The 13,018-nt window shown below is 24.5% G+C and overlaps 1 protein-coding gene across 1 annotated transcript; it reads left to right on the plus strand.

The window, feature by feature from the left end:
- Window positions 1-4,595: 4,595 nt before the first annotated feature.
- Window positions 4,596-11,056, plus strand: LOC130932940 (probable transcription factor KAN4). The gene is made up of 6 exons (XM_057862406.1): window positions 4,596-5,743; window positions 6,198-6,274; window positions 7,247-7,283; window positions 7,625-7,766; window positions 9,775-9,874; window positions 10,738-11,056. The coding sequence occupies exons 1-6, from the start codon at window positions 5,218-5,220 to the stop codon at window positions 10,918-10,920; spliced, it is 1,065 nt and encodes a 354-aa protein (XP_057718389.1). The 5' UTR covers window positions 4,596-5,217; the 3' UTR covers window positions 10,921-11,056.
- The last annotated feature ends 1,962 nt before the right edge of the window (window positions 11,057-13,018 follow it).

The following is a 13,018-nucleotide window of genomic DNA, read 5'->3' on the forward strand; positions in this document are numbered from 1 at the left end:
TTAGTCAATAATAAATTAATGTAGATTTTGGAGGTGTATTTTAATTTTAAATAATTTTATGTGCTAATTTTTCGTTGGTAATTATTGATTATTTTTGTTTATTATTTGTCTAATAACAATCCTACTAATTAGACAAATAGCTAGCGTTGAAATTCTTAACGTTATAACACCTTGGAACCTGAGAGGAACAAACAACTAACACAACACCTACTTCTACCAATTCCCACTTGCACTTTATTATTTTCCCTTTTCACAATAACCCACACTATATATGTACCTACTACTACTATACAATTAAGTATCAATTTGAATAAATAAGTAGTACTACTATTCAGAAGATAGAATTATTATTCTAGGATAGAATAATTGAGCTGTATAATATTAATTGTATTCAAAGTGTCACTTGAAAGAAAGCATATAAAGTGTTCAAATTAAAGCTATGAAATAATTTTTTTAGTTTTTGTATTTATGTGTTAGACATATTTCAGACATGATGTTTAATTGATATTTATTTAATATATGTATTTTTTATTTAATTATGTATTAATAAAAAATATTTGTTTAGATGTATTTAAACATATTTAAATATGATTATGTATTGATGTAGCATTTAACTTTAGAAATAAGCTTAGTAATAGTATGTATATATTATTAATACAAAAAAATCTAAAATGTCTTATATAATTAAAAATAATTATCTTGTTTATTTTAATATTAATAAAATATTAAAATATTATTATAATTTTTTTAAAAAGTTTTTCTTCTTTTATATATTATCCAATGTCTAACAAAAATTTAAAATTAATATATCCGTATATCTATGTTATATCATATAATGTGCCGTATACATATCAGTATATCTTAATGTCATAGTTAGTTCAAATTATGATAATATATTTACTTCATCAACATACTTTTTGAATAATTTGACTGGATTCCATCAAAGTTATTGTCATGGGAAGAGGGTGTGTTTATTTATTAAGATTATATATAGAGCAGTATTATATATTGTTCACGGATGGTAAAAATGAAATTTTTGGGAAACATGATTGTTTAACTAAGAGCAAATATACAATTATATAAAATAGAGTAAAATAATAAATAAATTTTTGAAAACTTACATTTCAGGCATATTAATCTTTAAAGAAAATAAAATATTAACATAACGAGCGTGAACAACTTAATTTAAATTAAAATTTTCTATCTTAATTATAATAAATTAATTTAAGAGTAATATGTTTACATATACTATTTAAAAAAAATTATTATTATTTTTAAATTAATTTATTTAAAGTATAAATTTTTTAAAATTTATTTATCATTTTACTCTATAAAATAATGTTTTGAAAAAAAAATAGAGAAATAGGTTTGGAAAATCATCAATAGTTATATTTGTCCTGAAAATAATAATTATATATGTAACGAGAATATTTAGTCTCTCTCAAAAAAATCTTATAAAAACTTTGGTGATACATACATTTTTTATTTTTTTAAAATATCTCTTCAATAATTTTCTAGTTGAAAATGAAAACTAGATATAAAAGTTTTTTTGTTCAAACAAAATGATTAGTTAGAGTGGGACTTGACCACTAGGGGGTGATTAAAATTTCGGCTATTTATTAATTTAATTTAAATATATAATTTATTAGAATTTCTTAATTAAGTACAATTGCACGGCAAGGGAAAAAAAAAAAAGAAAAAAAAGGAGTATTAAATATTAATGGAGATTTGGTCTAAGGGAAAATGACTAGCTAGCCTCTCTGTGTTTGTGTCATGAATTATATTTTGACTTTTAGCTGAGAGAGGTTTTCACATTACTATTTGACCGTTTCTTCTCAATGGAATATATAACCGTAAAAAATCAAGAAAGATAAGATAAAATAATTAATATTTTTATTCATTATTTGACGTCTCAACTATTCACATTCAAATATATATATTATTTCACTTGAGAGACTCTTTTAATTTGAATATTAAAGTCTCTTTTCAAATACTTTAAATTAGAGGTAGAACTCCTCAAATTTTTTATAAAAAAATTAATAATAATTTTTTAAAAAATAAAAAATAATTTACTTGATTCAAATAAGTTACTATAACTTAAAGTAGCCACGATCATTTTTAATAATAAAAATAATAAAAAAATTGTTAAAAAATTTAATTTTGATTTAATTATTAAAAACTTTAAATCACTAAAAATTCAAAAAATACTATTATAAATTATTTTATATTTTTTATTTGTAAAATTATTTATTTATTATCTTATTAATAACAAATTTAAAAAATAATTATATTTATAAATTTTATTTTAATATAAATATTATTATTAAATTTTAATATTAAATTTTTTATTCCTCTAAAATTTTATTTCAAACTTTGCTACGGCTTTAAATCCTGTAGAGATACCAACTTAGAACAAATAAATTTATCATAATCTCGTGTTTGTGTTCAACACTTCTACTATTAGGAGAGGTAATCCTAGTCACCTTAAGAACACTTAGAAATTTTTTGTCTCTTACATTACAAAAATAAAATTATATTAAACGGCCCTAATATAGTAATATTATTGTCTTTAAATAAAATAGAAAAATATAAATGCGGCGAGATAAACACAACAGTTTACCCGTTAGAGTCGCTAGGCCAGTTTAAGAAATAGTATATAGCAAAAAAATTAAAGTTTTGAAAATTTCGGGAAAAAAAATGAAAATTTGTCTTTTCTTGTTACTGCTAGTCATTAACAAAACTGTAAATAAAATTAGAACAAGATATTTCCATATTACTATTTCTAGAAGAATAATGGTACTATATATCTCTTAATTTGTGATGACGTTGGAAAATACTACATTCATTAATGATGTTAATGCAAAATTTTTCCTTTTACCAAAAAATTCTAGTACTTAAAACAAAATTATCATCAAGTTTTTAAAAAAAATTATCATAAAATCGCTTATTCAAAAAATTTAAATTAATTAAAAAATATATATAAATAATTATATCTTTAATATATTCTCTCACGTAAAAATTTATTTTTTTATTTTTGTTTATCTTATATTAAAATTTATTCTTTTTAAATATTAAATTATTTGGTTATAAAAATTCTGTCATAATATTATGTAACTGCTATTTAAAAATGTATGTTGATAAAAAATATATATAAATAATTATATAAAACAAAAACTATATTTGATGGCTATATATATATAGGCACAGTCCTTGGTGGTTATGTACTAAAATGGACATTGGTCAAGGTATTCCAGAGCTATATGTTTATTAAGAGAAGGTTGATGAAGTGTGATTAATGGAGAGGGTGAGGGTCATGATCAGGGTTTAGAACAGGGATATTTTGGCCCTGCCACTCAATCCTCCTTCATAAATACAAATGGAGAGAATATTCCAATTCAAGAAAAATACATTTAATTAATTAAATTTTTTTAAAAAGGAGAAGAATAGGAACAAAAAGAGGGCAGGGAATTTTAATGGGTCACAATCCATCAACATTAAACCATAGAAACTCAATTCCCATCCCAATATTCCATTGAATAGTACCCTTTTTGGCTTTATTCTCCAATTCCAACCATAGTCCTTGCAGCAACCATTTATATCTTTCTGCTACCTAGCTGCACTCTCATTTTTCAATTTAATGCACTCAAAATTATAATATTAAATTTTCCTGTATTTTCAATAAAATTAGTAAAATAAAAATAAAAATAAATTAAATTAATCGCTTGTCTTAAATAAAATTAATAAGGTCAACTTTTTTTCTATCATAATCACTTATATTGGTAACTATTTTATATATTAGATCTCAATTAGTATGAGTCAAATTAAATTAAATAAGATGTGTGAAATGTTATATATAAGATAATACAAAATTTTATATCTCAATTTTTCTTTTTTTTCTTTTATTTTTTTGTTTTAGTTCATCATCTATATGCACTCCTTGATATAAATGTTAAATTTGGAATAAATTCCCAATTTTATTCCTTAAAAAAAACATGGGCATAAATTGTTTGTTAAGATTTTAAAATAATAATTTTATACACAAAAATAATAATTATTATTATTAATTATTATTATTATTATTTATCATCTGTCATTCAAAAAAATATATTAGTTTTTCTATATAAATTTTAGAAAAAAAGTTCAGTACTTTTATTAAAATTTAGTGAGCATTTAATTATTAAAAAAATAGTACATAATTTTATACCATTAGATATAATTTTACACAATTAAAAATATTAATGATAACTAATTAATGATTATAATCATAAAATATGTTGGCTCTTAACACTACTGATTCAATAAATATACATAGAAGAATTAGCATATTTCTATGTTATAGAAAAAAAAAAACAGTAGTAAGGGACAAATTACTTTCAATAAGAGATTAATTTATTGTGATTTTGAGAAATTATTTTCTCATATATACATAATATATAATAATTTGTTTTTTTATAAGAAGGGGTACTGTAGTTTACTACTACTAAATCTAGAAGTATGAAACAAAAAATCTTGGAATTAAATTACACCTGCAGTGTACTATATTACAGATAAGGGAAAATGGACCTTAAGGCAATAGCCTCTCCTTTTCTCTCACTCCATTATCTTTCTCTTTCTCTTTCTCTTTCTTCTTTCTCTATATCTGCATTCATACATATGCTACTTTCAACACTAATCCTTCACCTTCCATAAATAAACTCACTACCCTTTTTCACTACTACTCCCTCTTCCTCTTTATTAACATGCTTTAATTCATTTATGCACTTCTTTCTTTCTTTCTTTCAAGTTTCAACCCTATATATGTAGACTCACTTGAATCCTTAAAAAGCCTATCTTTTTCTCTCCAAAACCAATGCAAATCATCATTCACTCATCATCATATAATCAATTCAACTTTCAACCATTCTTACTATATTAATATATTTACTTCACCATCATTTTTACTTTTTTAATTCCTATTAATTAATTAATTAAATTAACTACTCTCTCTCTCTCTCTTTCTCTCATCCCCTTTTTTATTTCCTCTTTTAATTTGTGTTGTTTAATTTATATCTCTATATATAATTATTACCACTTCATATATATATATATATATATATATATATATACACTTATTATTTCTCTAACAAACCTAGCAAGTAGAGATCTTTCTCTCTATTATTATTCTCTCTCTTTTTTTTTTTCTATCTATAAATCTATTAGCATCTTGAATTATTCTTCATGTTGACAAATTCTCTTCCATCAATAATGCAAACCTTGTTAGCATCATCACCCCCTAAATTTCAAGGACCAGATTTGTCCTTAAACATAAGCCCTCCATGTGTTAGTGTCTCAGATTCCGAAAACAACAACAACCTCAACAACAACAACATGAACATGAACATGTTCCTAAGTAGTAGGAAGAAAATTGTTTACAATGATATAAGTACTAGTTCAACTACTTCAGATTCAGGTGGTAGTAGTTGTGGAAGTGCAAGTGACTTAAGCCATGAAAACAACAACCTTCTTCATCATCAACCTACATTGACCTTAGATTTGAATAATTACCATCATCATCATCAAGGACTTTCTAGAAGCTTCAACAATCACCACCATTTCCAACCTCAAATCTATGGTCGCGAGTTCAAGAGAAGCTCCAGGGTCATTAATGGAGTCAAGAGGAGCGTGAGAGCACCTAGGATGAGATGGACAACAACCCTCCATGCCCATTTTGTTCATGCTGTTCAACTCCTTGGTGGCCATGAAAGTAAGTAATAATTTCATTATTATTATTATTATTATTATTTGTGGGGAAAAAATGATGCCATGTTATCATTGATAAATTTTATACACGATCTACTAAATTTTAACTTTGAGAAATGGAAAAAAGATTGGATAAGTAATTAAAGTAATTAATAATATGATGATGAGAGTATCTAGCTAATTAATTTTCATTTCTCTTGTATATAATCTCTTTTTTTTTCTTCTTATTATAAACATAACAAAAAAATATAATAATAATAATAATACGTTTTTAGATCAATATATACTTGATTTACAGATGTACTAGATAAAAGGAAAAAAAATAATGATATAGTTTCATCTTTGATGTTAATAAGGTTATTAGTTCTATCCATATATAAGATGAAACTTTTTGAGGTTACGTCTAATTCTAATTCATATTTTTTGGGGTTTGTCATGTCAACATTGTATTATTGCAGGGGCAACACCAAAGTCAGTTTTAGAGTTAATGAATGTTAAGGATCTAACCCTAGCACACGTCAAAAGTCACTTGCAGGTATATATATATATGTGTGTGTGTGTGGCCTTCACTATTCCCATATCTCCATTGTCTCCATTGTTTTTCTTTTTCTTTCTTTCTTATTATGATGATGAGCTATGTATCCGTATTTTTCCTCTTTTTGATTTTCAAATTTAGACACAAATGAAAATTGAAAAGAAAAAGGGACTATATTGTTTGTTGTTTTGGTTAGTTGCCTCCAGTAGTGGGCAAGGTATAGAAACAAGGACTAAGGACAAAAGGGTATCTAGATGGGAAATCTAATAATATTAGCCCTCTGGAAACTTTTTATTTCTTCTCATATATTACTTTTTTTTAATTTAATTTGATAAAATATTTACTTGAATAATTATATCTATGATATATATCTTTGTATATGAATTTTTTTTAGTTTGTGTAAATTTTATATAGATTTTTTTATTTGGAGATTAACAAAAGATTAAACTCTAGAACTTTCAAGTATAAAAACTTTGATATTATGTCATAAAAATTTTTGTCTCAAAAAGTTACATAAATGATCATATTTTAATTTTTTATTTTTATATATTATTTTATTTTAAAATTTTAATTATAATTCATCCCTCTTATTTAATTAATTAATATATTTATCTTTATATTTGAACCTTTTTTTAAAATAATAAATAATTAAGTAAAATAATTTGGTTGCTATACTATATATATATTAATAAAAATATTATTTACACATTAAAATCAGCTACTAAAAATTAATCACCATATATTTATATATTTGTACCTAAATATGTGTAATTTAATTTATTTTTAATGTATTTTTTATATTCGAATGTATGTTTTATTTTAGTAGTTGATTTTGATGGTCGATTTCATTGTAATGTACACTTAACATGATTGATATATTAATTAGATGAGTGTATAATTTTTTTTATTTGATGATAAATACAAGTTAAATCATTATTTTAATTATTATTTTAATTTGATGTGTTCTTGTAGATGTATAGAACAGTGAAGAGCACTGACAAAAGCACAGGTATAATTTCATGAATTTGTGTGTGATCCTTCTCAAAGGGACCCCATATATAAAATATTTTCTTCATATCTTCCAATACTATCATTATTGTTATTCTCTTTGCTTGTGATCTTTAGTGTGGCAGAGAAACTCCATGATTTTTTTACCCCTCTCTAGATAAGTAGCATAGTACTATATAGTAGTGTTTCCCCTTAAAAACAAAAGGTGGTTTTGGAAGAGACATATATATTATAGGACTGGCACTTCAATTAGTTCTCATGTGAATTATTGATAAGCTTTAATTTGTATGTGTCTGATAAAGCAAGTGCATTGGCTTTTAATGTTGATGGAAAAATTTTCAGGTCATGGCCAGACAGATATGGGTTTAATCCCAATGCCAAGGATTAATAATGTTGCTCATTTGCATGCCAATAATGGAGTTTCAGCTTCTCATGATGATAGACCAAATAATTTACCACATCCACCACAAAATTATTCCCAAAGGTGAATAATAATTAATATCTTGTTTGCCTATTTTGTTTTTCAAAAATAATGTTATGCACGTCTAAAAAAATGTGTTTATATTTTATAAACTTATATAATATCATGTTTTCCTCTTTAGAAAAGGAAATTTTTTTTTAAGAAACATTTAATTTTGATGTAGTATTAGTGTAAAATCGTTTTATACGTGTATTCAATCACATAACGTGATATTAGTAAAGTTAACTACTTTTTACCTTGATCACGTGAATGATTATCTAAAAAAACGGTTATACTTGCATAATTGTATAAAATATCTTATACTGTCAGTATATCAAAATTAAAGTCTTTGAGAAAAATAATAAACGTAAAAATTAACAACTTTTACTCACTCAATATATAATATTTGATTTAATATTTGTGTAATTTTTTTCATATTTCTATTACATAAAAATACATAATTTTTCCCATATGTATGCCTTTGATTTTATTTTTAAGATGTATGTGCAAATAACTCCAATAATGCGACAAACATTCTAAGTGTAGTAAAACAAAACTAGAGAACATTATTATTCATCACTTTTTGTTAAGCATCTAATTAATAACGATTTCTCATCCTTGATTGCCTCTTTAATTTGGTCCATGTTGACTTTACAAATAAATTAATGTGAACATAAAAGTATATAAAACTCTAGCAAGTGAATTACCGCTAGTAGTTTAAAATAAAATAAAAGGTAGTAGCATAGCTAGCTAGGTTCAACTATATAGTATACATGCACAAATATTCACAAATGCCTCGTGTTTGGTTTTTTCTTCCCTTTAATACTAGTGTTTGTTTTCAACTTAAGTTTAATTTGCCTTTGTTCTTATCTTTTTGATTTCGGGGTTCAAAGTTCAAACTCCAAAATTAATGACGAGAAACTCTACCAATACATAGATTTTGACGTGCAATAACCTAGGGTTTTAATTTAATTTTATTTAATTTTTCTCCCCATAGGTTTGTGGGTGGTCATTTTCTATATGTGAGCCCTAATGATGCTTTTTTACATTTGATCGTCAATGTATTGATCCCAATGTGTCTATAAAAAAAGTCTAACAATTGATCCAAATCTCAATGTGTGATTTTATTAGTACAATTATTTTTCTTTTTTATTTTAATAAATTTATAATTTCATTGCCAAGGATTGTGTGTGGTTTATTTACTCGATAATTTTTTTAGAGGAATTATTAATAAACATCCTCCATGCATGCTATGAAATATGAATGAAGAAGGACATTATATTGGATAAATTCATGTTTTGCATTCACTTGCTTAGCATAATTTAATTTGATTTTCTAACATATATTAATATTCCATTGGTTTAAGTTCGCTTACCAAAGTTGAAATTACCAATAATAACCACTATCATGATTCCTCTCTTTGATGGATATACGATTGTTTTAAAAACATTCTTTACAATTTATTTTAAAAATATCTTTTATTTTTTTGGTATATAATATATTTGATGTCATTAAAAATTTTAGGTGTAAACACAGGTGCAGTTGACTTTATGTGAAATTAATACCTGAGAGCCATTAGATGATTTGATTGATTTGATTAAATTTTCATCTAATGACTCTCAAATATCAACTTCACATGAAGTCGACTTCACATGAATTCTCACCAAAATTTTAACATATTGTTTTTCTTACCAATCAAAGTTTTATTTTGTATTTCATAAGTGCCAGCTACTCCATAGTAATATTTTGGGAAATTGATGCTAACATTATTTAGATGTTGACCTCTATAATTATTGCTACTATATGTAACCATTAAAAACCTATCTATAATAAAGTGTTAGCAATGCCATTTAATTATACTACACATACAGATTTGGATAATTCTGAATAACTTGGAGTATTGCTTTAATTTGGTTACCTAATTATCTGATGAATTGAGTGCTAAATTGGAGTAACAGTTTAATTTGTTGGTTTATAACAAGTTTTACTATGTATACTAATACTAATAATAATGTTATGAACTCAAAATCAGGTCATGGCAATCATCAATAATGGAGGCAAATACAAACAATAGTAGACAAAAACCCCAACTTGGTTTGACGGATTCTCATACAAAGGGATATGAAACCATGGTAAGTTGAGACAAATTGGGTCAGAAACTGGACCTTTCATGTGGCTTCTAGTGTTGCTATACCTTTCATTACATGTGTTATTTTTTTATTTTAATTATTATTATATATATACTTGGTGATAAATCTTAAATAAAAAATAATGCTATATATTATTACTCTTTCTTATATCATTAATTTATGGGTAAAGTATATTTTTTGTCTTTGAAGTTTGGCAAAAGTTTTAAAAATACCCCTAAATTTTATTTTGTCCCAAAAATTTTCGATTTGCATCAAATATATTCTCAACGGTTGAATTTTCAAAAAAATTAAGACCAATATAACAATAATGTATGAAAATTATGCTTGATTTGCTTGTGTTGAGAGGTTGTTCTTATGAAATTGTTGTTGAATCGGTCTTAAATTTGTTGAAAAATTAATCATTAGAGGTATATTTGATACAAATAAAAAAATTTTGGGATAAAATTAAAACAAAATAAAATTTAAGGGTATTTTTGAAATTTTTGTCAAACTTTAGGGACAAAAAATATACTTTACCCTTAATTATTATTCAATTTTAATTAAATGTGTATATAAATTAAAAAGTAATTCAAAAATGTTGAAGTGATAATAAACAAAAAAACTGTTTTGGATAATAGGATTGTCAAAATGGGTTATATAAAGTTACTATATATTAATTAGAAAATAAGGTTACCCAATTTTACTTAACTAGAAAGTTATTTTTGTGAAAAATTGAAATTTTAGAGATAAATGATAACTTCATATTGGAGGGAGTTCTTAACTAGATATTTTATGTGTGATGATATAAAATTGGACATATATAAATATTGATTATTAAACTAATATATAGATATTATGTTAAATAGGTGGAAGAGCACAATTGTGGGGGCATGTCTAATTGCATGAAGGAGAATAAGTTGGATTCTACTTCATTGTCAAGTTCTGATGAGTTGATGCTTGATCTTGAATTCACCCTTGGAAGGCCAAATTGGGAAAAGGAACATCAAAAGGAGTCATCAAGAGTAGAATTAACCCTTCTCAAATGTTAATCAATTAATTAATTGACTAATCACTAATTAATTTCCTTGTCACTAAAAAAATAGTAGTAGTAGTACTACTACAACAACAACTAGCTTATATATATTATGATGATGAAGCTAAGTAATTATTATTGTTCCATGTGAATTACTAATGATTTTGTATTGATAGTACATCATCCCTTTTTTTATATATAAATTTTAGAAAGAGAGAGATAGATGCATGGAACTAAATGGGATAATAAAATGTTGCTACAAAACATATGCTTGAGTCCAAAGAGTTTCATGTCTTGTCTTTGATGTCATTTTCAGTGCCAAGAGTGTAAGAATAAAAAGGAAGAAGAGAAGGCCATGGACCATGGCTTATACTTAGGCAAAAGAGATCAGAGGACCCATTTCGGAATTTTTATTTTGGACATGTGGGTAAAGTTTTATGCCACACTATCATCACAATATTGTTCTCATCATATTATCTGTACAAGAAAAATTATCACCAATTTTGATGTTAGTGAAAAAAAAAAAAATAGAATTTATTTAAAGGGAAAGAAATTAAAGGGATCTATACACCTCAAAAAAAATATATATATAGTCCGTGCAATATTTTCAATCTTTTTTTTAAGGTAGAAACTCAGGTGAAGTCGACTTCACATGAAGTTGATATATGAGAGCCGTTAGATGATTTGACTGATTTGTCTAAATTTTCATCTAACAGCTCTAAAGTATATATCAAATTCACATGAAGTCGACTGCCATATGTTCTTTAGAAGAGGAGAGTAAAAGGAGTAACCCTAAACTAAAAATTCTTTTTTGTATTTATTTTGTTGAATAATGATTAAGAATTCTAATTCATCTTTTTAATTATCCTTCTAATACTAAAATGAGAAAAAACTTAAATATGTATGTTATTTTTAAAAAAAATAAAAATTTAAAACCTTATTTTTCTATTTAAAATAAATTAAAACTCTCAACAGTTTTTCAGTTTTTCCTCTTTCTTTCTTTTTTTCGGAACCCTCACTCCTTTGGATATTTTTCATTGCTTATTTCTATCTTCTATGAGTTGGCCCATTAAATACTTTCTAGTGGGCCTAATAACCCGTATTTTGTTGATTTAGACACTTTCATAAGCTCTACAAAATGGCCCACAATTGGTATATGAAAATAAATAACATTATTTATACACAAAATATTCGACACTTACATAAAAGTTATAGTTATTATTAATTAGTTATGTATTTAAATTATTTTTTAAATAAAAAATAAAATGTGTTAATTGTTAAAAAATATTAAAATTAAAATAGTTTCTATCATAAAAATAACAAGAATGAAAAAAATTTTACAAATCGAAATTATGTATTTTTGCCACATCATTGAACTGGAGATAATGGAAAGAAAAAAGACAAACAATTACTCCATTAATTCATGAACAACCCTCTATTTACTGAAAAAAAGTAAATATATATAAAATTAGTGGTTGACTTTAGACAGATTCATTTATTTAAATTTAAATAAAATAATAATATGCTTGAGTACTTAGATCACGTCAAAATTGTGATTTTATACATACAGTACAAAATTCAAGTTGCGTACATTTAATCGTTATCATCCCCATTCATCATCATGACGAATCTGAATTCTCTTATAATTCATAGATGTTTTTTGTCAAAAGATAAATAATGTCTGCGCACTCCATGATTATTATTTTTTGTGACTGTGCTTTTCAGTTTTTACAGACAATGAGTTGGAACCCAGAAATTTCTCTGCACCGTGACACTTCATAAATTTCGGTACTACGTAACATCATCACCATTCTGCTAAATTTTTGTCTCTTATTGCTCATAAAGTTTTATACTACAAAAAAAAAATTTCAATATTTTTTTTAGAATTTATTTATATCGTGTCTTAAAAATACATATTAAAATTATAAAAAAAGTTTGTATTTAAAATATAAAAAATTTAAATTTTTAATATATTATTTTATATTTATTAAATAAAAATATTTAATTTTTTTATAAATATTAAATTTATTATATACTCTTAAAATACATATTAGCTAATTTCTTTAAATATAGAAAAGACTTTAATATAACACTTAGTTGTTGTAGTTTCTAAT

This window comes from Arachis stenosperma, chromosome 6 (assembly GCF_014773155.1).
Source record: "Arachis stenosperma cultivar V10309 chromosome 6, arast.V10309.gnm1.PFL2, whole genome shotgun sequence".
Classification (NCBI taxonomy): Eukaryota; Viridiplantae; Streptophyta; class Magnoliopsida; order Fabales; family Fabaceae; genus Arachis; species Arachis stenosperma.